Source organism: Cebidichthys violaceus, unplaced genomic scaffold (genome assembly GCF_023349555.1).
Source record: "Cebidichthys violaceus isolate CVI_PGR_0920_01 unplaced genomic scaffold, fCebVio1.0.p SCAF_4, whole genome shotgun sequence".
Classification (NCBI taxonomy): domain Eukaryota; kingdom Metazoa; phylum Chordata; class Actinopteri; order Perciformes; family Stichaeidae; genus Cebidichthys; species Cebidichthys violaceus.
Genome location: NW_027176594.1, coordinates 4164530 through 4191183, shown reverse-complemented (window position 1 = coordinate 4191183; position 26654 = coordinate 4164530). Strand labels below are relative to the sequence as shown.

General features: G+C 42.6%; 1 protein-coding gene across 3 annotated transcripts in view; it reads right to left on the bottom strand.

The window, feature by feature from the left end:
- Positions 1–26654, bottom strand: part of lrba (LPS-responsive vesicle trafficking, beach and anchor containing) — a 182849-nt gene that overhangs the window by 91419 nt on the left and 64776 nt on the right. For all 3 annotated transcript variants that reach the window (XM_068727827.1, XM_068727829.1, XM_068727828.1), the window contains exons 33-36: positions 26534–26595; positions 15135–15199; positions 12769–12877; positions 3855–4021 (exon numbers count right to left, since the gene is read on the bottom strand). In XM_068727827.1, the coding sequence (XP_068583928.1) occupies positions 3855–4021; positions 12769–12877; positions 15135–15199; positions 26534–26595 (403 nt within the window). The remainder of the gene's footprint in view (positions 1–3854; positions 4022–12768; positions 12878–15134; positions 15200–26533; positions 26596–26654) is intronic.

Sequence of the window (26654 nt, the reverse complement as noted above, 5' to 3'; positions counted from 1 at the left end):
TGTGGTTCACTGTTTTCTGACATATCACAGACTAAACCATGAATCAAATAAACGCAGTGCAAAAAATGACTGTTAGAGAAAACAATCAGGAGATGGAATTGGAAAATTAACAACAATTAATTATCCACAATTTTAGAAAATATATTCATTGTTTGTGTCAATGAATTTTAGGCTTTGGATTGTTGGTAGGACAAAACACGCAATTTTGAGATATTGTGTTGGGCTAACTATTTTTCACCAAATAAATAAAATTGTAAGAAAAAGAATCTCGATATTAATTCATAATGAAAACAATCGTTCATTGCAGACTTAATAATCAATAGAATGTATATAGTATCTGCTTTGCACTCACATATTCTGTTCATCTGATGGGGATATTATGTAAAGGAAACAATATTTCCTTTACTAAAAAGATTAAATAAATCAAGCGATGGGACAAAACCCTCCTCAGTAAAGTGTGTCTCTTCTGTATCATTAGTGGATGAGAAGCGAAAGCCTTTTCTAACTGAACGTTCTGCTCCGGGTTCTTTCCCTCAATAGTGCGCTGGTGAAATGACATAGCACAAGATAAAATAGTAATGCTAATATCAATAGTTTGTCCATTACAGGTCAGCTAACTGTCCAGCAGAACAGTTACAAAGCTGTTCTTTTTCGATCTCACAAGGCCGATCAATACGGGGGCATACTGTTTCAATTTTGCCGGCATTGATTTTCTCTGTAACACTCCAACCCCAAAGCATTCGTCTTTCTGAAGGAAGGAAGATTTGATTTACTGAAGAAAAATTGGAGTGCACATCACAAAGATTTTTTGCCGGGCGGGAGTGTGACACGCCAAAAGATGGATGTCCCTTGGCTGGGAAGCCTCTAGCCTAAGGGCGTCCATTAGAGCAGTGGTGCTGCAGAAAATGAGCTGCTTATATGAGGGAGGAGGAGCAGAGGGAGAGGAGTTGCTGCTCGTGGTGTGTGTGTGTGTGTGTGTGTGTGTGTGTGTGTGTGTGTGTGTGTGTGTGTGTGTGTGTGTTTTAGGGGGACTAGCTGTAGGGGAGGATTGTTGGAAAGAACCATTGGATAAAAAGGATGCTGATGCAGGCTTAAAAAGGAAAGAAGACAAAAGGAGGAAAACAGCAAACTCCAGAGTATACCTAAACCTCTTCATTTTGAATAATATTTCCATCCGTCTCAAACAGACTGGCTACATCAGTAGATTGTCAACAGCAGCTCTGGATTAAAATAAAAAGTGTGCACACTGCTTCTACGTCACACTTCAACCTTTTTTCAGCTGCAGCCACCTTCCTTTTACTTCCCTCGCTTCCTGCATCCAGAGTGAATTTCCATGGTACATTAGTCAGCCTATTAGAATGCAATAAAGAGAAGGTATGAGAGGGGAGAAGGAGGAGAGTAGTGCGAGTCCCCAGAGACACTGAGTTGGCGTTCTCCATCATCTGCCCTCATCTCCCCTCTCTGTCCGCCGACTTTGTCTAGGTGTCATATACATGAAAGATGATTCCTGACCCAAATAAACACGGCAGCGGTCTGGATGCTCAGTGGACCCAAGCTCAAAGAAAAAAAAAAAAACTGATGAGTGATGAGGAGAGAAAAAAAATGACATCTGCCAGTTGTTTCATTTGTGGCCATCTTGCTAGGTGTTAATTTACTTTTTTGCTCTCTCAAAAAGACAGCAGGCTGGCATGTAGAACACCTGAGTCTCAAGGCACTGGGACAGAAACGTATGGATGAACAGGTAGTCACCCTGTCTGTCTGTCTGGCTGTGGATCTGTCTATGTCTCGACACTAGATGACAGACAAGGGCACAAAAACGATGGATACCGCCACTGTCTGGTGGACGAAATCCTCTCTGATCGGCCGGTGATACAACTGTAGTAGAAAGTGAACCGAGAAAGAGCAAAGGACAAGGAGTGGGAGAGAAGGAGAAAAGAAATGTATGTTGTGAGGAAGAGAGAGAACCGCAGACGAAGCAGGGGAATGGAAAAAGGAAAATCACCTAACACCTCTTTTCTCCAGAGGCCGGGGCCGCTGTAAGCTGGATATTAAGACACAAATTGCATTCAGGCGGGTCACACTGTGTCAGAAGATATTAGATGCCTGCCGTGAGGAAACAACAATTCCCATCAGCTTGTGAGAAAATAATATTTTCATTTTCAGAGTCTTTATTGAATGGAAACTTTGGGGAATACGTTTTTATGGCGTGTGAGCAGGCAGGCAACAAAAGGTCGTAATCATAGCAGCGTATTGTCTTTGTGTTCCTGGATTTCAATTTCACAGCTGGAGAAAGCATCGTGTGTATCCGTGCTTCCCCTCCCGTCTAAATTCACAGGCAGGGATGTTGCTGCATCACACGTATTTGTGGAATTAGGGAGCAAACATCTCTTATATTAGGACGCATGCAGGCATGCAGGTGTGTGCGTGAGTATTTTTTTTTGTTTTCATGTGTCCATCTTTTGCTTTTACTTGTTCTTTTTTGGAGGGTTTCAGCACCAGATGTTTCCCCCATGCCCGCATACCACGGGCTCTGGTGCGTAGCTGCACCACCTGACCTTCACAGTAATTGACCAAAAATATTGATGTAATGGCACAGGACTGATTGTGATTTATTAAAAGAGCGCTGCACTCCAAGGCCCAGTGCCAATGGCTCCCTGCGCCCATCGGCAGCCATTAGGAAAACCATCAATAGCGCAACGGCATAAAGGGCCAGTAATGGGGGACTTTTCTGGCCAGGGCTCGTAGAACACAATCTCCATAGTAAATAGCCTGGTGTGAGTACACATGACGACTAATAGAAAAAAAGAGATGGAAGCAAAGAGAGAGAGAGAGATGGTATCAAAGAAAGAAAAATACAACAAATAATGCACCATATCCTGATATAAGAGGAAAAAAACAGAAAAGAAAAAATAAAGGCAGCCAGAGATCCAATAGCAAACTAACCCTCGCCAGACGAGTCTCTGGAGAGTTGGTTCAGCCTAACAAGCACAAGCCAGCGGCCGTCTCTCCAGCCCACCATTACCCACTACCTGCACAAACAGCCATCATTAGGGAATAGCTGCATTGGATTCTGCTGCCTATTTGGCGAAACAAACACGGAGGATAGGGTTCCCTCTGTTCTTAATGGGAGCGGAGCTGTTTAAATGGCTTTCATCTCTCTCTCCAGTCAATGCATCATTCAACCCACAGCTGACATTTTCACCTTTGCAAATCTAATTTAATCAAAGCCATGAGTATTGGGGGATGAGAAAGATTATGATGAGATTAAAACCATTACAGTGGTTTGAATAATTTCAAGGCTGAGAGAAATGACATGCTATGAACACGGTTCATGAAAAAAACTAAACAGGTGCATCCTTCTTGATTAAAGGTTTTTCTCTGCCAGGCTCACTCATTGTCTCTAAAACATCCTGACATGTGGGGAACAAAATATAATTGTGACAAAATATAGAATCAAAGGATTATTTGTCATTTTTCACATAAAAAAACAATCAACAATCAAACACCTGCCATGTACAAAGAATAGATTAAACATGTACACAAAATGCAGTCTGTCTGTCTGTCTGTCTGTCTGTCTGTCTCTGTGTGTGTGTGTGTGTGTGTGTGTGTGTGTGTGTGTGTGTGTGTGTGTGTGTGTGTGTGTGTGTGTGTGTTTCGTGACCATTAATCTTGATCAGTGGTACTGAAGCTGAGCAGAAAACCTCACCACCACAGAATTTTCCCCGCCATAACACAAAATTGTAAAATATTTTACAAAGTAAAGTTTAATGACAATCTTACTTGAAAGGAAAATTATAAATATGTAAAAATTCCCAGAGTGAGCACGGTTTTTTGCTTCGAGACTTGTGTTTTACCTTTTGGAAGAGCTTCCCCAGGCTCCATGTTTGTCGGTCAGGATGTTGACGATCTTCTGGATGAGCTGTGTGGCTGTCATGTGGTCGCGGTACTTGGCTGCTCGGATCAGGTGGTCGCACATCTTCTCCTCATCTCGCTTCTCTGCTGCGTACTGAGCACAGTTCGACTAGGAACGAAAGAGAAGAGGTGCGTTATACATTCCGCCAGTGAAGGCATCACGAGCGTGTACATTGCAAAGAGGTGCACAAATGTGCCAAGAGACTGAATTATACAACATTTGAATTAGAATTTGTGAACGTATCTTGTGGAACATATGCAACAAAAACAGGTCTATAGGAAGATACAATACAGACACGTATAGAAAGTCCACTCTGAGTAGAACCAAATGAAAAGCATGGGGTCATTTCTGTCCTCATGTCATGTTGATTAATAACAGTGGACACGCATTTACTAAATGCCCTCCGGCACACCAAATCATACGATACCCACAATGCACAGGGAGGACATTTTTCTCTGTCGGAATTTGTTATCAGAATGGGCCTTTGAACTCTGCGGCGATGGGAAAAGTAAAACACCTTCTGAAAACAACAGCTATAATTTGAAACAGTGTTTTGATTTCCATCTGTTTCAAAATCAATTTCAAACTCACGTTGCACTTACAGCTTTGAAAGTCTTGTTTCAAAGTTAAATTCGTACTGAAGGTGAGCATAAGAAAAGGGACATGGAAAAAAATCATGCTCTGTATAGTAACAGCTAGCCATACACATCATCAGGCTTGCGTTGGTGCATTTATATTTTTCTCTACATGTTCTCAGAACAGCAACTAAAGCAAATGGCTGCAGTATCAAGGACAAAAGCTCATTTGATTATTAATGCGTCTTCAGTTGTACATTAATGTCTTTAACCTTAAACTAACCCGTTGGTATCAGCCCAGATGCATGGCTGAACAAATGCAACCTGCTTTCCCAAAGTTACCAGTAAAGCGCTTTATAATGGGTCCTCCTCTTCAATTTGAACGACAACATTTCATATCTGACAGAAAATCTATAGGTATAAATCAAATTAGAGGGTCTTTCCTGCAGGCCACTGGGCCTTAATTATCAATCTATGTCTCTTTGTGTGGCATTAATGTGGGCCTTGACCTTCCAGCATGATGACCTGGGAAACAGCAAAATAAAGGGAGCACGCAAAAGGAAATTTCAGTATAAGGGTTCCAAATTTTCAACTAGAGAATGCTTTGCTTTGCTGTGTGTGTGTGTGTGTGTGTGTGTGTGTGTGTGTGTGTGTGTGTGTGTGTGTGTGTGTGTCGTGTCGTGTCGTGTCGTGTCCATTAATCTTGATCAGTGGTACTGAAGGCAAGCAGGAATTGGGACAAGTAAAAAGCTGGACCAAAGGAAGGGAATAAGGGGATAGGGTTTAAAATGCTACAATTCTAGTTACGCCAAGCATTTGATTATCGCACATGTTAAACTTTAAACAGAAAACAATTAAAAAACAACTTGTTAATATAGAAAAAGAGAAACACTTATGTATGTATAAATAATGTATACATGAATATAAAAATGATCCATTTTGCCAAAATAAATGGTTATGTGGATTTCCGTCCTTTAACATATTATTAAGCCTATAAAGTCCATTTCCATCTGCCCCTGTCACACATGTAAAGTCTGCAGTACTAATCAACAGTGCTGGGTTCAAACTCATAACCATAAACAAACACTTCATCACCTGTGTGTTGAGCCTGCCCAAACACCCAAACCCTCCATGCTGTAATGGGATTTTCTCATATCCGAAGCCAAAGTCGACTGCAGCAGAAAAGGCCAAATTCACAGACTCACCCCTAAAATAACAACCAAAAAAGCTGAACACACCAGTTGTGCCATTAAAAGCCAACGTCGGGTTTGCTAGTAAGAGGAAAAGACAAGTCACTGTTAATTCCCGGGGTCATTCCGTAGATGTGAAGTCAGAGACTATGCAGTTGTACTATGAAGGACTTATTATGTTATGTTATTATGAGGGTTAAAGCGAATAACCAAATCTCCCAGTTGGCACCATCCTGCCTTCACTTCTCTCCAGGTCTGACAGGATAAAGGGCAGAAACTAGAAAAGGAGCTTCTGGGGTATATTCAAACAAACAGTTCTTTCTTTCCTTTCAAGGAATGTTGTGGAAACATAAGTAAATTAAAAGTATCTGTTCCTATTTGCAATTAGAAACATGCCTCTTTTTTTTTGGAGAGACTTAAGTTGTCAGTGTCCATATTTTGACAAGAAAACCATAAAAAGACTCGCTCGGAGACAAGTGCTTCCATTTAGCAAGTTAAAAGAGTGCAGCTGAAGAAAAAGGGATGGCGGACTCCATGCCTGTTAACTTCCTACCCAGACAGCCACCAGGGCACAACTTGCTGGCAGTGAGACCGTTATGACTTGCGACACTGTAATCATGGGCAGCACCTTCCATTACATGGCCCGGCTGACAGGGTCGCCCAGCGTGAGTGTCTGGCTCTGCCGGAGGAGACAGCTTGGTGAAGACCAAATGATAATGGCTGGCATTAATCGAGTCAATTACACTGAGCCGTGTCTCCCACAATTCATCAACAGTTCAAATAAATAACTATGGATGTGTGTTGGGAGTTTGGGGAGGAAATGGGCTGCTGGGGAAGTGACTGGGGAGTGGAAAGAACAGTAATCATCTCGGAAATCGCATCACCAAGAAGATGGCGACACGCACATACCGACACAAAGCTGTGAAACATGTGGATGTTAATCATATTACGCAACCAACTTTTAGAGCCGGAGAATGAAACGCTTCAGATGTTCGATGTTAAAAATTGTTGTTGTGGTTATCGCTGCCCATCGCTCATGTTTCTGCCGTGCTGATTCTACAAATAATAAGCAGGGAGGAGATGAGTTCCACAGCGGTGGTGTTGTAACAGTGTGAGCCTTATCTAAATGCTGTAGTTGTTGTCAGGTGATGCCTTGGCTCCCCTCCTCTCCCTCGCTGGGTTGAGAGGGTTAACCAGTATAATAGGCTGGAGAAGGGAGGCTCATTACAAGATATCAGCCCTGTGTTTATCAATTAGAGTGACAGAAAAGGTCTAGTGGTGTTTTCGTGCCTTCAACGCGCCGGCTGACAGAACCGGGGTCTCAGGGTTCTGTCGGGGAACAGGAGGAAGAAACAAAACCAGCAGAGATGTTATTAAAGCGCTTGATTTGCAATCTCTTGACACTGGTGGCACATCAGGGCTGCACACTCTCCAAGGCTGGGCTATCGCTCTGCGAGAATCTCCAATTTCTCACATCCGTCGACAAGCACTCCCAGAGGGTTTCATTTACAAACGGGCAGAGAAACTGTCCAGAGGAAGGCGAGACATCAGGCTTGTCCTTGTCTGGTATCAAAGAATGCAAATATACTACAAATAAATTCCTCCTGGATCACAATGGAGGTCGAGGGAGACAAGACGGTGAAATGAGGAAGGAGGATGGGGGTCGGAAAACAAAAGTAGATGCTGAACCAGTCCGCCGATTGGTTTCAAAGAGATTCCCTTGCACTTGATCTCTTGGCCTCTAGTTTTCAAATTGCAACATAAAATGTCACCAGGGGAATTCAGACAATGGGCTCGGGAAGAAACGAGTGAAAGGAAGAGGAGGGGGAGAAAAATGAGGGCTTAAAAGTACAATGGCGAACAAAAGTCACCAAATGACAATGCCTGACAGCTACTTCAATTCTGAAATGATGTCCCTGTCATGCCGTGCTCCCAAGTATTGATTTTTCTCCCCTTCTCTTGGAGCACAGGAGGAAAAAAAAAATAATCTAATCCAGTTGAAACAGATCCCTCTCTGCTGGCACCGGCTCATTGCTAGCGGCCATCAAGGTTAACGCGGGCGCAACACTTATCAAAGTATCTCTCTCCTCTCCCCCCTGCTCCTCCCCTCACAGTCTGTGGCTGATCTTTAATGGACTGGTCACCAGGCTCAACTGGCAGCCTCTTTCATCTCTTCTACCCAGAAACCTCTCGTCTCTGCAAAAAAAAGCCGCACCCTCCTCACGCCACATCCGTCTGCGTTGCTGCCATCTTTTCCCGATGACTCCAGCTCAGCGTCAAGGTCACGCCACAAGAAAAATCGCACTGTCGCCTGGAAGTGAAAAATAGTCAAATGAAGAGAGGACGCGACCGGATGAGAAATGCACGTCCTCCGGGTTGGCCGTTGCCTGAAAACACAATTACAGCACAAACACAACACGCTGCAACAGTTCTGCATGTAGAACATCACTGTAACAATGAACAATAGAACATTCCCTGCTGAAAAAAAAGAGAGAGACCGTGTCTGAGGATGTGGAGTAAAGTCGTATTTCGGGGAGTTAGCTGGTCACACGTAATGATGGAAGCTTCGGAGGAGGTACCTGGGGACTTTAATACAGCGGGACTGAGACTACTGTTCCCCATCTGTCTTCTGTAACCCGCTTCTCCTGTTCTACCTCCTGGTGTCTTGAGTGAAACAGTGAAAAAAAAAAAAAAAAAAAGCTTCTACAAAGAAAGGACAGACGGCAACGCTGAAAGATGCCAACTTGCTACACATTTTGACAATACAGTCAGTGTTCTGTTTTACGAGAGCTACTGCTGTCCAGTCTTGAGGAGTTTGTCTTTCGCCTCTTTATGAAATTTCATCCATATCCTGATGGTTGTGCCAAAATACTATCACAATTATAGACATGTTCCCGTTTTATGTTTTCCTCTCGTTCTCTTGACAGCAGTTTTTGGCCATAATGAGGTGCCCGGGCCCTCCAGCCCTGCTGACATGCAACATTACAGTTGCGACAACGACATGACAGCAAGCTACAGTTGGTGGCAGCTGTCAGTCAGACGGCTGTGAATGATGTGGCGTAAATAGCCTTCGGGAGCTGTGGTTCTCTGGCTCTTTCTGTGTGTGTTTGAATAACAACAAAGCAAATCTCAGGTTTTTGTGGAATCAATATACTGATCTGCCTGCTAGTTATATATATATATATATATATATATATATATATATATATATATATATATGAATTGGGATGTACTGTAATAGTTCAGCTCTGGATCCAACTTAAGCTACATCACAATTAGATCACAATGTACTATCAAAGTGCATCCTCGCCCCGGCTCTCTCTGTGATACTCAGCTCTGTGATGCACATGTTTCCACAGACCAGTGCTATGATAATGCAACATAATGAGCATCAGCTCAATGCTAATGTCATTAACGGGGGGGAAAGGCACCAGATCGTTTTACAAGCTCAGCAGAGGGAGGGCAATGACGCCAAGCACTAATTAGCCGCTATCGTCTGGCTTTCACAGGATCTCTCAGACAGTCAATTCAATTACTCCATATAACAGCAGAAGATGAATCAAGGGGGTGTATTAAAAAAAAAAAAAAAAAAAGACTGAGCAGAAGGGAAGGGTAAGAAAGAATAGAAATGACTTGGGTCTTGCTCACTCTTCCCTATCTGGACCTTCTTATCTGCCCTTGTGCCCATGAGCCCACCACATTTCATCCCTAATGAACAGCCCCATAAAACGAGGGAGTTCGATTTCTCTCTCCTCCTTTCCATCTCTTGGGCTCCCCTCTCCTGCCTGCTCCTCTGGAAGATATCAGAGTCCATCATTTGCTGTGCTGGGCAGCAGCATCCGATCCGCCGATCTCCTTCACATTAAGGATCCTTTTAGATAGAGAACCCTAAAAGGTAATTGGATTTCCCCCTTGTTATCTTCATCTGTTTCACCCTAAGCCCACTGTAATAACTTACTCTCTGGGCCAAAGATAACTCAATTCTGTCCCACAGAGAGCCAGTGAGGGTGTGGGTGAGAAAGAGAGAGAGAGAAAGCATATGTTATGTCTCTGAGGCAAACGGGTATCTAAATCCTCCATCACTGCCTTCTAAAGGATATGAACTCTGACAAGGAGCAAACATAAATTTGTTTTTATGTATTGAATCATTCTCTTTTCTGGTGCCTTGGCGTTGCAGCGGCTGTGGAACTAAAGCACGAGCTCTTAAAAAATGCAGAAAAGTACAGTGAGGCAGATGTTCTGGCGATGCCTTAGCAGACCTCCACACTTCCAGTGTAACACAATGACATCAAATGTGAGTCATTTCGGAGGCCCCTTTTGAGGGCTTATTTCTCACAAAATAATAACCAACCTTTAGTGTCACTGCAACACAATACAAAGGGACAACGCCTTCAAAGAAACCTGTGAAATAGCTGAAAATTATTTCAAAACCCTCCACCCCCTGCTCTCAGGGGGGGATGTTTCATTGGCCTGTTATTTTTATTGTGGCAGTGCAAAATGAAACCGTTGGCTCTAGCAAGCTCAAGCAGAGCTTGTATGGAGGCAAAAATCAATACAGCAATATCAGAGCAAGACTTATCAGGGCTTCACTTCTTCTCAGAGGTCACAGAGGAGCAACTGCATTTAAGTGGGGAATTCAATTGTGAAACATAGTTTGGAACGAGCTATGCCGGGTATCTGATTGAGGACGGCTGGGAGACTGCAAAGGGAGAGTAAGTTCCCAATGACAATACCAAAATACAGCTAAACAACAGTTATAGCTTTCCATTTGTTGAGTATTTGCTGTCAATTGAGTGACATTTCATGGAACTGATAGTGGTGCTTCATTTGGAATTAACAATCCCCGACCCTGTAACACTGCACACAGTATTGTGCTGCTGTACGCCCACAGTCTCCTGTATATATTTTAAATATGACTGGAGAAAGCAGGGTGGATAAGGAGAGCTCACACAGTAACAACCAAGTAAAACAGAAGATCCTACATCCTTGGTTACTGTCATTTGCAAACTCTCTTACCAAATAAGCATCAGTACTATTCATGTCGTGTGTTCATGGTAATCAGATAAATAACTGTACATTTACTGAACGCTTATGTAATAACAGGACTTGAATTCTGTCAGTTAAATAGTTTATTGTTATGTCCAACTCGTGGTGTCTAGACATAAATTACACACCTTAAATGTATGACGGTCTTGCTTTTAGTAACATTTGTACAGAAGATTCAGCTAGGAGAAATCGCACATTGTGCAGACTGGCTGCCAAGTCTGTCTCCCAGTCAGGCAACACACTGTGAGCCACTTTTACTTGTGTTGCAACTGCAAGCTATACATACACTTTTGCGAGACCACAAATACTGTACACCTTTTCATAAAGTATGCAGTACGGTCAAAACATCTGCCACAACAACCTAGTAGAATAGAAGCATGCTCCGCCAGTCTGTGTTGATAGTGATAAGTTGTGATCATGTCAGATAATGTGTGCAAATGACTGACACCTGGAGCAGAGTGAGTAATCAGGGTCCACAAGAACAGGATGATAATTACACAGAAAAGCCGCCTATCAAAGACAGAGAGCAAAACATGGCAATCACAGACAAAACTTTGATGTGCAGGAGTTGTGCCCCCACCCCCTCTGATTGACTTTCAACACTCTTGAGGGATTTTACTTAACACGAATGTCAGAGAGACCCTTCATTGAACCTTAAAAAGAAAAAAAAAAAAAAAGCATCGCATTTTTACTGCAAAGTGGGGGCTGAGGCGGTGGGTTTACACACAGTCGGCCCTTCAGGTCTGTCGGCCCTTCAGGTCTGTCTGCAGATTTTAGTGCTGGCGGGTTCTTGAGAAATGAGGGGGAGGGAGGGATGGCGGAGAGGGGAGGATGCTATATTCCTGTCACGGGCAAAATACACCCCCAGCGGGAGTATAATGGACAGGATCTCAGCAGGAAATGGTTTTGGTGAGATCTAGAAAGCGGGGGCAGAGTTGGACTGGGAAACGGGCAACTAAGGGTGCCCCTGGGTCAGGACAGAGTTGGCCCGGCAGCTGAATGGCAACATTTGTGCTGAGAACTGGTAGGAAGAGGAGGGGGGAGAGGTTTCGGGGGCAAGCCTGCAGTGAGATGGAGAGGCACGAAGATAAATTAACACTACACGATGTTTGGTTAGTGATACGTGCCAAGCTTGATCACCAGCCTCAAACTACTTCAGTGTGTATGCAAGCCTGTGTGTGTGTTCACGATTAGCACACGTTGAAAGCAAACATTTACCCTCTCCGTTTGCTGTGACAGATCTTAGAGTTTGATGGACACGTTTTGAGTAGTCGTTGGATCAGATTCTCGATGCTCTCCCTTCCTTGTTTTCATTAAATGTATTCACTGACAGAGCATACAGTGGGAATATCAAACTATTAAACATTTCTATCAAAGGAGTCTTAGTGCAATGGGCCCAAAGCTACAACTGGACTTTATTGTCCGAGCTTAGCAAGCCTTGAGTTCCTGTGATCTCACAGGAGGAAATGTGGTATGACAGATTGTGTTTGGCTAACATTTCTTTCTTGGTACAGAAAAGAAGAAAAAAAAGTCTGTACTGGAATCCTTCACCCGGCTTATCATCCTTCATTCTTCCAGCCTATAATTAAAGTTTAAATCTGTCATTTTTCTTTATTGGTATATCTTTGAATCCATCTGTATGAAAGAGTGTGGCAAAACAGCTTGTAGACACTCTTCTAGTGAGAAATGCTGATCAGATCTGTCAGCTCGCACATGCAGTCCAACTCACTCACTTCAGAAAATCAGCTTTTATGTAATCTCATTACCTGGTCTGCAGATACCACTGAGTGGATGCCGCCAATAGAGTAAAACTGCTTCACTAATGCAACACTTAATGCTTGGTCTACTTAACTTTGTAGTAATTTGAAAAGTTACAGATTTACGCTTTATGTTGCAGAATATTTTTTCCGTTTGTGACTAAATTTTCTATAGAAGGCTGCAATCCCACATCGCTGAAATCATTACGTTTTGGAAGTTCACTTACATAATGAGAAATGATGTAAGGTGTCCGTGCATGGGTTACCAGTGCTGTGCAGCATCTTACCTCAAACTCTGCATGTTTATGGATGTCTTCGGCTCTCTGCCGGCTAAGGATAAATTCAGCTTCATTAGCCACACGGACCAGGTGGTCCTTCATGGTGTGGCTCAGCAGCCTAGGGAGAGGGGAGATGGACATCAGCTTACCGGAATACTACATATTGCATTTACAATTATTATTTAAAATAAATGTATTATGGAAGTCAATTTACATCAGTGATACAGGGGAAAATTCCAGATTGGTGGTTAGCAATATCATAAAATCTTGAGCTGCAGAATATTTAAAAACATCTGTTTAACACTATGATGTCTGGTAACCAAGAGAAGGAACAGCCATGTAATATCCATAAAATGCTGAAAAAGAACCGTGCAAAATAAGCAGAAAATCTAATTTGGAAACAAAAACCAAACCAGATAGATCCTTTAACTGGGGTGCAGGTGCTAATTGATTTGTTAATGATATGCATCTGACAAGAGGGAGGATCTCTCCTCATGTTGCAACATATGTAGTCCACCTCCCTCCCCTTATCAGTGTTGATGAAACATGCATGTAGCATGTGTGTGTGTGTGTGTGTGTGTGTGCAGGTCTAAGAAACCTCTCTGCAGCCCTAAAGGTCAGGACTGTGCAAAGTGGAACAATAACAGACCAGGGGCCTGAGGGAGGGGGAGCAGGCTGGGATCGACTGTGGGGTGGGGGTTTATGGACCAGGGGATGACTGTAACCTAAGCCTGCTGTTTCAGCACAGGGCAGCAGGGGAGCGGAGGTGCTGGGGCCTCTGCAGCCTCTATGGCCCTGCCGAGGCCCCGCTATCAATAACCCAGCCACTGCCCTTCTTTATGGCGCTCTGTGCTCAAGACTGTACACACGGACAAACACATCTCTGAAGACATTATGGGAATACAATAGTTACATTCAATACTTTTACTACCACACAGAATACCATTTAATGCCCATCATTCATTATTATCATTTTCATTTTTATTCAGCATTTCCCCAATGATATAATCAATTAAACTAATTTACTAACTAACGGTTTTCACTCTCCCCATATGAAACGATGAGTATTCCTAGCTGTGCTTGCTTGCTTTCGGTCTGATAGCGCAGATTGAATCTCCACATAAAAATAATTTAATATCCTTCTGCACACACAATCCACCGTCGAACCACTTGTGATTCATACGTATGTAATGTGTCCCAACAGCCCGAGAAACAGAAACATTCTAGAAGTAGCGTTGCTGCCTGTGGCAAGACAATTATTTGAGACCATGTTAATGAAATTGAATACTTTTTGCTTTAAGGGCCTTATTTTAAGGAAACAGTATTCCATGTTTTTGAAGACATTTTAAGACCCTCAAAAACCCTGTTGTATCCAGCTGATATGACTTTGGGAACTTTCCACAGACTGTCAAAAAAGAAAAAAAACATTAAATTGCACAAAACCTAAATCAGGGTTGACTGTTGCATATAGCATACAATCTGGATTTAATCAAATAAATAAGATGATGACCAGTTGGAATAGGTAGGTTATTACATCTAATCATGTTGTAATCATGTATAAATGACCGTTTGACTCCCACAAAGAGACAGACCAGAAACACATTTGCATACAGAACTTTCACTTTTAACCCTGACTCGAGTTATGGTTGTGAAAGTATGTGTGCAAATCCTGTCCTCCACAAAGAACTCATAGGACTGCAGTAAACTGCTAGTCTCATTAGCATTACTGTGGATTAGCCTCTGCCGATTCTAAAAGCTAAGGATCAATAATGGAAGTGTGGCTCTCTGAATCTGAAATTGATGAGTTTAAGACTAAGACGAGGAACTGATGTGGGAATGAGAGAGTCTTATTAGGAAGAGATGGGGAGGCTCATTTGTCGGGGTAATTGAAAAAATAGACAAAAAACAAAAGGCAGCGGCAGACGGAAGAGATGATTACGGGCCGATAAAGGCTCAACCAGAAAGGCATAAACTGACAGAGGGACAGCAGGAAATCAAGAGCGATTTCCCAAGTGTCACAGAGGAACCAGCCATCAGAGCCCCTGTCACCTTTTACCTAACCTTTCTCCTTTTCCCAAATCCCTCAGGGATGAGCTCGTATTGAATGGAGCCTTGAACTCAAGGATCGTCCATCCTCTCCCAATCTCTTCTAACAACCCCCTGATCATTGATTGTTGTCCAGGATCTTGAATAGCCACCCTATCACAAGGGCCTTAGGGATCTTGGGATGGGGGGCGGGGGGGGGGGGCGGGGGCTGAGACGTGATCTAGGAATGGTGAAATTGGAAAGTGGCTGATGGGTAGCGGTTGGTAAGATAATGAAGAAGTGCCGATGTAAGGAGAGAGGACAGCACTTAGCATGTCAGAGTTACCCACCTGCCTTCGTTGACCAACTCGATAAAGGCGAGACCTGCATTCTTCTGGATGGAGTTCTGCCATTCCTGCAAGCAAACAGACAAAATATCAACGCCAGCACTGAAATAACATTAGCGATTTACAGAAAGTACATTTTACACATAGTCCACTGAATCTCTAAACTTAGAAATGCAGATGATTACATTAAAGTAGTGCCAATACATTCCCCACACATAAATATCTTAAGAAAACATGTGATGGCAGCCTAGTCTAAAAGCTACTAAAAAAAAATAGTCAAATAGTTTTCAGTAAAATGATCATCAACATTTATTTTTATTGACCAACAGTCCAAACCCCAAAGATATTCAGTTTACAATTATATAAAACAGAAAAAAGAAAGAAACTTTTGAGAACTGGGAAATGTTTGGCAGTTCGCTCGAATAATTACTTAAATGATTAATAGATTGTCAAAATAGTTGCAGATTACTTTGAAATCGATCGATTAATTGGTCCCATTCTGTTTGAAACCTCTTCAAACTATTCATAAATGGACTCTGTAGAAACGCCATTCTAGGGTACATCCTGGTGACTCAGTGGTTTACGCTCCGTCTATAAGCTTTCCTGCCGCTGCAGGTCCCTGACGTCAAATGAAACATCATCTAAAAAGCCTCACCGACTGCTTTTGTCAGCATAATCGGCTGGCAATCGAGTGGAAAGGAGTGAAAGAGCTGTGTTGAGACTACATTTATCACAAGTAAATACACAAATTTCCTCCTCTTTGACGTACGTTATGGTTCGAGGTGTCAGTCTAAACAATCCAACCACAGCCGCGTGCGACTTTAAATCCTCAATTTCGAAGGGACAACGAGAGAAGGCAAACTCAGCGGTCATCGTCTCTCATGTTCTGTTCAATATTTCAACACCTTCAACACAACCGTCAAAAGAATAATAAAGCAACAAGGTCATGGGGCCTGTCTGAAGCTCACAGCGCTTTCCCCCCTTCTTCCTCTCTGGGGAGATGGAGAAATATGCGTGAAAAACCTCAGGTTAGAGCCCGAAACTACCAAACTACTCTATAAAAAAATCATTAATCACAGCTTGAAGTCACTCTCCATTCCAAATCATTCAGCTTTTATTAAAATGTATTAAAATTAATGTGTTATATTAATTTCAACAGTAGTGAAAATAACCATGATGTCGTCTTTTTTTACTCTTAAAGAAATTCTCCTTTTAACAAAGTGCAGAAAAGACAGATCTTATTTGAGTTAATTTTTTTCAGTTAAAGTGAAAGCAATGCGACGTGTTCGTGTATCTAAGCATAAACTTTGCTGTCATCGTCTCTTGAGCTGATAGAGGAAACGGTGTGTTTATGCAGCGACTGGCCTTTCAGTAAACCTAGAGAGCCCACGGGGACGAGGATACCAGCGAGACGAGGAGGAAGGAAAGATCCATTTACACGGATTTCGAAAAAAAGAACACATCCAAACATATTTGTACATACGTGATGATTTTCAAAGCCAGACAGTTGTTCTCTTTTAGCACAACAAACGCAAAACCATCAGAACCAATCATGCACCAAGTCAAGAGAAAGCATACTTTTGAAATGCCTGCGCACCATCACTCGGTAACCAACTGCGCGTCATACGGAGAAGAGCCTAACACTTAACCTCAATTCAAAATGGCTTTTTGTCCTGAAGGACCAGATTGGCATTGACCGTGTTTACAATACGTTCCAAATAAAGAGGGCACACAGGGAATAAAAGTCCCAGCTTGGGAGTGGAAACCGTGTTTTGGAGTTGAGAACTGGCAGAGGGGTTTTTTGAGGCTGAGGCTTGCTTTAGAGGAAGTGTGTGAGAGCAGCCTTGGGGCCTTCTAGTTGAAGCATAGACTGTAGTTGAAGGACATTAACCATGAGCGTTAGCCTGTGGCTGTGGGGATATCCCACACCGGGCCAGACTGAGCTTTCTGGATTTCAAATAAACATCACAGGAAGTGAGGCTGTAAATAGAGTCCTCTCCGGAGAGCCAGAAAACAAGTGACATTCAATGTCCTTTATGAGATTTCTTTAAAATAACTTCACGCAGGAGTCTTAGAATCTAACGCAAAACTAAAAGCGTCTTCAGCAGAAATAAAATGATTATCGCAAAAGTGCAGTTCGGAAAGGCTTCGGTTCTAAATTAGGTTTGAGGCCATTGGCATTTTGTGGACACAGACAAAAGGTGATAGCAAGACTAATGGTGTCATTACGGGCTAAGAAATGGCTCCTCTAGTTGAATTAAAGAAGCAATGACCCTGATCTGAGGGACATCTCGCGGTGACAAAAAGGAAACAGAGACAGGTCAGTGATAGAATATTGGATTTTGGCTGCCCTGGTCAGCGATGTCACAGCTTTTATGGCTGCAATCGGGGCCATGACCACAGCGCTCCTGATGAGAGGATACAAGCAGCCATTTGTGACCTCTCACCTTTAACCTGACCTCCTAACAGATGATAGGACGGAGAGATCGAGAGAGAGAGAGAGAGAGAGAGAGAGAGAGAGAGAGAGAGAGAGAGAGAGAGAGAGAGAGAGAGAGAGAGAGAGAGAGCTGTCCTTTGATCCTGATCGGACATTTTGACAGTGTTTAATGCAGCTAGAAGGGGCTACGTTTTGTTACCATTTTCTTTCTCATGTGTATGAATGCCCGTCAATAAGACAGCTCTGTTTGGTCTGTGTTCCACGACGATGGCACTGAGTCTAAACACACACGCCATGCGCTTCCGTCATTACAGCTGATTATCCATAATCAACATCTAAATATACCACTACCACCAGTGAGAAAACACAGACCTCCTGAGCAAAAAAGCGCCTTTCAAACATCAGGCTCGCCACAACACAAGGAAAACATTTTCCAACACTGAAGAAAGAAACGCCTCGGCTCTCCCGAAATAATAAATAAGTCGGTTGTGCTTTTCGGTGGCATCACTCATAATCACGAGTATTTGCTGATTTTAAAAGCTACGGGAATACAACTTAAGATGGGACAAAAGCATAACTCCTAATGTCAAACGTGGCCGTGCAGCACAGGCAAAATGAAAGAGGCTGAGGGCTACCGATTCTCTTCTTCTTTTGAAACCCACAAAAGATTTACAGTTAAATGTACTTGAGTTTGATTACAAAGTGACACAGAACAAAGCAGATGGAAACCAAATACACCTTTTTAACATCTTAAATGAATTTGAATAATTGTCATTCACTGCCATAAAGTAAAAGTTCCTACGACCACTGACATATCAATAACAGTTGAAGTTATATCTTGAGCTAAGCTGTGTGACCCAAATGTTTCTGAAAAGCAACTTCATACCAACAATGAACAAAAAATGATTCATGGATGAGAAACACAAAAACAAAACAAATTATTTTTACTATAAACTATGAAATGTTATTCGTCATTGTCCTTCTGACTGATTAAAGCAGAAGTTGAGTAGTTTGTTGTTTGTTCATGCTGCTTTGTCTGAAATGATTGTGGGGGTGTGTGTGTGTGTGTGTGTGTGTGTGTGTGTGTGTGTGTGTGTGTGTGTGTGTTCACACCAGTGCGTCGAGCTCTCAACAGTCCACATGTGTGTGTTCAGATGGTATCTGCTTAAAGAAAAACAGACACTCACATTGGTGTTTGCGTAGTCAAATCCCCAACTGATGGAATATTTACTGACGTCAAAATATTTATACTGCAGAGTCTCAAAGAACTTCATAAACTCACACTTTTACAGTAATACAAAGAGTGAAAAACAGGACATAAATCCCCCCCCCCCCCCATACACCAATCAGACAAACCAAAAACACATTATAACACTGATGAGCTGTCCATGAAGAGTTTGTTTTAGTGGAATAAATAAATGTTTATTGTACATTTCCTAAGACAGTAGTTTATCATGAAATCATTTTTCAATTTTTATCTTGTAACAAATGTGGTATTTGGTTTCTTTGGCTTAATGTCAGTGGATTTTAATGATGTGGCCGAATGAGAAAACTTAAACTGTGCAGCTGCTTCACTTCCGAGTGGAACAGATTTTCAGTTCAAACGGCAAAAACACGCCAGAGCAGCGGCGATGTGCAGCCTGCGGCGAGCTGCCGTGCCGTGAGCTGCCGTGCCGCGTCTACGGAGCTGCGGTCGTTTAGCTAGTCTGCAGCGAAGTTGGTGATAAAAAGTCGGGGATAGCTGCCGAAGTGCAGACAGAGAATACAACCAATCAGCAAACAGAGTCCTGTGACATGTTGACCTATATTACGAAGAATTTCCTCCCCAGCCTGAAAAACATGAACATACCGCAAAAAAAAAAATAAAAATGTAATTATTGTGGCGAGCCAAACTTTGCCGCTGCCTGGTTTGTTTTTTGCCGTAATCAGTACCTCATTTTCATTTTGTAGAAGAACTGTAGGTTTTGACTTTTTAGTACACAAGAGAGTATTTCGCATAACTGCGACAAAACAAAATATCCAAACAACGTTGATCCGCAGACTGGTTTCCAATACCGCTTATTCAAAGTTCTCATGAGTTTTCAACTGGAAAGCTCATTCCAGTTGCTGAAGTTCAGATTATTATATTCAAATGAAATGGCTGCAAATTTCTACTTATGTTTCCTCGTCATCTAAAAGCTAAGATGAGAACACAGAAAAAAAGATTGATCCTGCTCTCACCAATGGCTCACAAATCAACGGACTCCAAGCATTTATGTAAACTCAATGTTCGGGTATAACAGCACGTGTTTGCTGTTTTATTTTCTAAAGTCACTCTTGAGCTATATGCCAGCTATTGCACTGGCAATAGAAATGCAGCGTGCGCAGATCAGGAAGCTAAGTGGATGATGGCAAATTGATTTAAAATCTGCATCCTGTTTGCTGGAGTGACAGGATGTGGTGAATAAAGACGCAGGTCAAAGAGAATGGGCCAACTTCAAGGTAATTACATCATCGTAATTAGATTATCTTTTTTGCTGAATCATATAGTTTCTATGCAGCCAAATATTCAATCAGCCAGCAGCAGTCCATTGTTGTTGGGGATCTCGGCTATCGACAAGTCTGTTTCCAACCCCCCCCCCCCCCCCCCCGAAAAAAATCCTAAAGTAGAACAACTTTTGGCATATTTCTCAATAATGGTATGAATCCAACACTTTCTTGGCTTTTGCCATTTTCTTGTACCTGATATGACTTGGAGGTAAAACCGAGAGTCAACTAATTGGAATGAACATCAATGTAACCCTAAAGGATCATATTCACATAGGATAACATGTACAATATACCCTCGGTCTACCGAGACTTTCAATGCCACGAATCTGTACACGACCAAACCTGATTTATTGACGCCAACTGATCGTCATTTAAATACCTTAAGATATTGAATATAATGGTTGTTAAAGTAGGACTTTGTGCGACTCTGTATTCTGTTTAGGGCCCCTGAAATATGAGCAGGAACGACAGAAAATCATGTCCCATGATTAGAGCTTTGCGTTTACCAGATCAAAAATGCAGGGAAGTATATTTCCACTCCAGATCCGAGCAAAGGAGCCAGGACACAATTTTATCAGCAGGATGGCTGAGAGAGGATAGCAGGGGGAGAAACATAAGAAGACATTCCAAGGTCTTATAACTTGGGACCTGTCAGGTAAGAAAACATTACATTAACGGTGCCTGTCGGATGGAGAGGGCTCTGTCAGGGAAATTCATTTATTTGAAACACGATTATACGTTGGGTATAAATAACCAAGCGTTCATGCCACTTGAGGCCCTCCAGTCCCGAGCCACTTGAAGCCAGCTCACAGTAAAACCGGCTGGGAGCCAAATTAAAAGCCACTCCATTTTTTAAGGAGTCTCCTGTCCGATTCTCCCCTCTCAGCTAGACTTCACTTCCTGTCAGGAAGTCCCCCTTGACCCCCACCTCCTCCAACACAACACACCCCGCCTCCTCCTCTCTGGCTGCATAGTTGGCAACTATAGGGAGCCTGCAGAATTAAGTGCCAGTTGGTGTTGCAGTGTTTTCTCTACGTCTCACAGGATGGTACCTTTTCAAAGAATATACAGCATGATATTATCCTCTGAACTAGAGAGTGTTGGCGGGGACACTGAGCCGCGTGGCATGGCTGTAAAGGGGCACTGGAGCAGAGCATGGGGTGAGGGCGAACGGGGAGGGAGTGGGGGAAACAAAACACTTTGATTTGCACTGATCTTGAACCTTGTGTGCCTGTTTAACTGCACGGTGGGGTGCGAGTCTGGCTGTGAGGAAAATGATGGGGAAAGTATTTTTTATCCCCTGGTTTCATCACATTCCTCGGCAGTTCTCTCAGCTCCCCAAGTGGTCTGATCCATCAAAAGGAAATCCACTGACAGATATAAATGACTTTTTAGTAAAACATCAGACTCCACTTTCACCAACATAACTCAAAAAATAAGTAACATGTGAAAACTTAATAAAAACATACATAAGTAACCTTGCAAATGGTTTAATTTCCTGTTTTTTGTTTCTTACTTCCAGGGCCACTAAACTGCCAACTGGTTCCCTCGTTTCTCAGATTATGTTATTGATTGTGCGGAGCATGATGACTGTGCACTCCCGACCTGTTCCCTGACTGCAGGGGTTTAAACTTCTATGCCTCCGCCACTCTTACTTCTAACCTGGAGGTCAGAGGGTCAAGGGTCAGGAGGAACCAAGTGTTTGGGGAAGTCAATGTCCTTCTCCCCGCTGACTGGGAGAGAGAAGTGCCCATCTGTTAAACAGGTTAACTTTGGTGAGACTGGCTGGGAATATATGATAATGTGTGGTCATTGGATTAGCGGGTTAGGATTGATGTTATTGAATTACTATTAAAGGATTATCTGCATCAGTGGTCCCAACAAAATACTGTCTGTTTAGAACAGAGATAGTGGATTTACCAGCTACTGAGGTCCCTACTAAACCACTCAGTAGTACAAATTACTTTTAACACACAAAATGTTGTCAATAAATGAGTAGTTCCTGATTTAAGTATATCAAAGGGTAAATTCATCTAAAAACGTTCTTCTTGTATGGGGGAACTATGCAACATCTGGTTGTAAATTCCATCGCAGAGGATGCCAAAAAAGTTAAAATACTTCAACTTTGGGCCGCAACACCATCTACCATTACCAGTACTTTCTGCCATCCTCACCTAATTTTACCTGCTCTCGTCCAAAATGATAACTGGTTTATGGTCTACCGTCTGATTCCATATGAAGACTCTACAGACATGCTATTGGCTCAATGAAGTTATAGCTAAATGCGGTCATCAGCGTGCTAACATGCTCCCAATGCTCCCAATGCTCACATGCTAATGTTTAGCATGTAATGTTTAGCATGTTCACTATCATAGTTTACAGTATTAGCATGCTAACATTAGCTAATTAGAATTAACCCAAAGAACAGATGAAGCTGATGGGAACAGCATCACCTTGACAAACGAAAGCTTTGGACAAATTGAAATTATGACTTGCTGGTGGTGGTAGAAGAAAAAGTCACTCGAACACCAAAGTTAAGAAAATTCATACTGAGCGGGAAATAAATGTCTTGAGATATTTTACTTGATAAGTTAAAACTTTGACCTGCTAGTGGCGCTAGAGGAAATGTCAGGGGCTCACCAAAGTATGATTTAGCCTCTTGGGACCATGAATGTCTGTATAAAATGTGTTGAGATATTCAGTGATGGACTGGATGGATAAACCCCATTGACAGGCTAGCATGTCTAAAGATTCAGCATCACTTGTCAGAAACTGTGACCCTGTTGCTCTGGTTGTTAATTCACAGGTCTCACTGTTTTCAGAAAGAAGTCACCATCTGGAAATAAAAACTGTTCACAGTGAGGTCTGTGAATTAGCCATCCTCTTTCTACTTCTGCTAAATTTGTGATTTTAAAAATGTTTTTTATGCCGTGACCGTCACAAATAAGATTCAACTACCTGGGCATTTAAAAACTAAATTACCTGTGTTACTATATACCGTTTTTATATAGTACCGTATTTTGTTTAGATGAATTGACCCTTTATCGGTTAAAGAATGGAAGAAATAAGAAGCCCTACTGTGTGTAATTACACTATATTAAAGGTAATTGTTGAGGTGAGAGGAAGAGCAGTCTTTCCTATCTGAGCTTGACCGCCATCATGAAACCAGAGCCCCTCCACCCCACAACTCTCTCCCTTCCACTCTATGTACAGGGTGCATTTCTGATAAATGGCAGAAGGATGGATGGGCTGACAGAGGGGCCGGACAATAATGGCTGATCTACAGGACACAAATGCAGCTACTGAGGAGATTTATGGGCCTCTGCTCATCGTAGACTGTCCAGCAACCCAAGAGATGATTTCTCAAAGCTCTGGATGGACGGCAGCGAGCGCTGGGGAAAAGCCTCGTCTCTTGTCCCATCGCATTATTTATTTATCAGATTCGGTGGAAACCACTTCAAGAAGAGCACCCAGGAAACAACACGCTGGCCGTAAACATGACCAAGACGAGAGAGAACGAGTGTGAGTGTGAGAGTGAAACTGTCATGACGAATCAGAGGCACGGGAAGAGTGGTTCTTTACGTACAAGACGGAGAAAACTTCAATGATATTCATGTAATATGCAGGAGCTACTTTCAGGAAGCCATCACATTCAATGAGCTGGAAGGGCTATGACATCTTGATATTAACCGTACAAAAATATATTCTCCATTATTTATAATTGTCTAATAAGCACCAAAGCATTGCATATTATTCTGAGTTGGTCAAAGAACAGAGAATTTATTATGCGAGCCCTTTATAACAAGAGAAATTCTTGCAATCTAATTATTATTTTAGAACATATGCATTATAATAGCCATTCTACATTATCAAAATGGTGTTATAAGTATTCCTATTTATGAACTACAATTTGTCAATTAGTCAACTGAGAAAATTAATCTGAAACAACTTTGAAGCAAAAATTTAAAAATGTTACAAATTCCAGCTATTAAAAATGTGTATAAGGTAATTGATGGTTTTGCTTTGTCTTGTATGGAAGTAAACTGAATTTTGAGTTGTTTGAACAAAACAAGCAATTTAGTCAGCCAAAGCAAATGGCAATTTTCCACTATTTTCTGACATTTTAGAGACCAAACAATTAATTCAAAAACTAATCTGCGGATCAATCAATAAAAATACAGATATTTGTTTCGGTGTTTAAACATAGTACATCTTAAATTAACAACAAAGCCAGGCACAGATACAGTAAGTGGAAGATCTTTTTACGATATTGCGACGCAGTCTGTTGCACCTACAGTATATGATCATTAATCCTCATTTTGTATATTCAGCAGTCCTCAAAGATCAATATTAGAGCGTAGAACAAGGCAGCATGCCACCCCAACGGTTAATGTCTGATCAAAATGGTCCTTTAATTGGGAGCACGGTTGTAGTTGTTTAGAAATGGGGCACTATCAAACAGCGGTTTACAATCCCCTCCTCAATGCCAAGCTGATGTGGCCGCCAATGTAACTTTCATGGGATCCCTGATTAAAAACTGCTCTGCAGTCCCTAGCCTCCTGACCCTTCACCCCGGCTCCACTCCATCTCAAAGCTTGGGAAATTAATTAAAATTTCACAGAGATGGTATCGCATCCCCGATGAAGGAGTGGGGTGGGGTGGGGGGGGGGGGGGAATCAATCAAAATCATCTCCATCTACTCCATCCACTGGTTGGCTTGAAGGCAGGAAGGAGTCACAAGATGGCCACAGAGGCACTTCCTGTAAGAGGATTGAGCGCTTCCTGTGCCAGAGGGCCCAACAAACTTTACTAAATAGTGTCATCAATCATGGCACTGGCTCACTCTCATTGCCCCACAAGGAGAACAAACACACAAATAATTATACATAGTAATTTAGCCCAGAGGAAAGTCTGTCCCTGTTTTCTTCTTTTCCCCGGTGGAAAGCAGCATATCGCCTCTACCTTCCTCCCCCCCTCCTTCCCACCCCTTACACAACAATAAAATTACATTTGCATTAGCTGTGAAAGAATTTGGTTGGATGATTTATTGAAGCAATCAACACTACGCTGGCCAATCCCTGTTCCTCTCCCAGAGAGAGAGAGAGAGAGAGAGCATGTGTGTGTGTGTGTGTGTGTGTGTGTGTGTGTGTGTGTGTGTGTGTGTGTGTGTGTGTGTGTGTGTGTGTGTGTTGTGGAGATTGGGTGGGGTAGCTTGGAGCTTAGAGAAAGGAAGAAATAGCTTGGGCTGGGGACCAAAGGGGGAAGCGAGGCATGAGCTGTGCAGCGGAGCAATCACCAAGATTCTGCCTTTGATTAGATTAGCATTAAACAACACCCTGACAGATATGACAAATAGGTGCATTAGAGCCTGTCATTCTTCTCCCTTTGGTTTTCTATCTAGCTTTCACTCCTGCTATTCCTTCGTCTCTGGACATTATAGGGCTCGCATTCCCTCCATGTGTCCCACTAGCACAAATCTATGCGCGGCCTCTGACATCCAAACAGATGTGTAATCTGACTGTATTACCTTTTTAGAGAAGACGCGAAGTGAATAATGGGAACCAAACAGAGTATGGGTTAAAAGGGGGAGAAGGTGGAGGAAAGGAAGCCAGATGACAGGTGCTATTTCTTTAGAGAATAGAGCTGATAAAAAAAGCTGAGCACAACGGTGAGAGAGGAGTCATTAATCAGCTGTGTTTTTGTATTATTGGATATCTTTGTTTTTTCATGAGGTGCTTTAAATGGTAAAGATGCAAACAAACAGGGCCAGAGGAGAGTTATTATCTGTTGTCCTTGTCACTGGATGTGTGCATATGAGGGCAACTGTTTGTGTGTGGAACACTTCAAACCGCTTTATGAAATGCATTTATACATAAATATAAAGCACACTGCGTAGCGCGTTTTGGTCCGCACACAGAACCTTAGCCTTCAGTAGCTTTGTGAGTCTTGATGCTAATCAGCCATCCTGGAGTGATCTATTGACATCCGCGATCATTGATCTGCCCACGCCTGCTTATGATCCCTGAATTAGTATTCATGAATCCGGCAGCAGCTAAATAAACTTGGCAACAAAACAACAGAGAAGGAAGGGATAATCAATGCAAAGCACCATCAAATCTACATTATCCCTCCTCATCAGTTTGGCCAGGCCACAAGGGCCGGCGCTCGGGTCAGAGGTGACGCGGACGGGTCGGCCACCCTTGACCCTCAAACCGATATTTGTGGCCAGAGATGCCTTTTCTCCGGTTTCTCTGCCCTCGCTCGGGGACGCGGGTGACTCTGGGAAGGTAGACAGGGTAGTGTGGAGGGAAAGATAAGGCGTTGGATGGCTCACTGTCTCCACGCTGGGCGGTTTGGATTTACTGCGCTCAAGGTGAGCCAGATAAATCAGATCGGTGGAAAAGCGGGTGAGAAAAGATATAGATGCAAGACTTGCCTGTGAACACAGAAGCATGACGAGCTCCACCACTGAGCTGCTGGACTTCATGCACACCAGGCCTGGAGAAAGTTGAAAGAAAGGGAGTCAGAAATAAACATTTGATAATTAACAATTATTT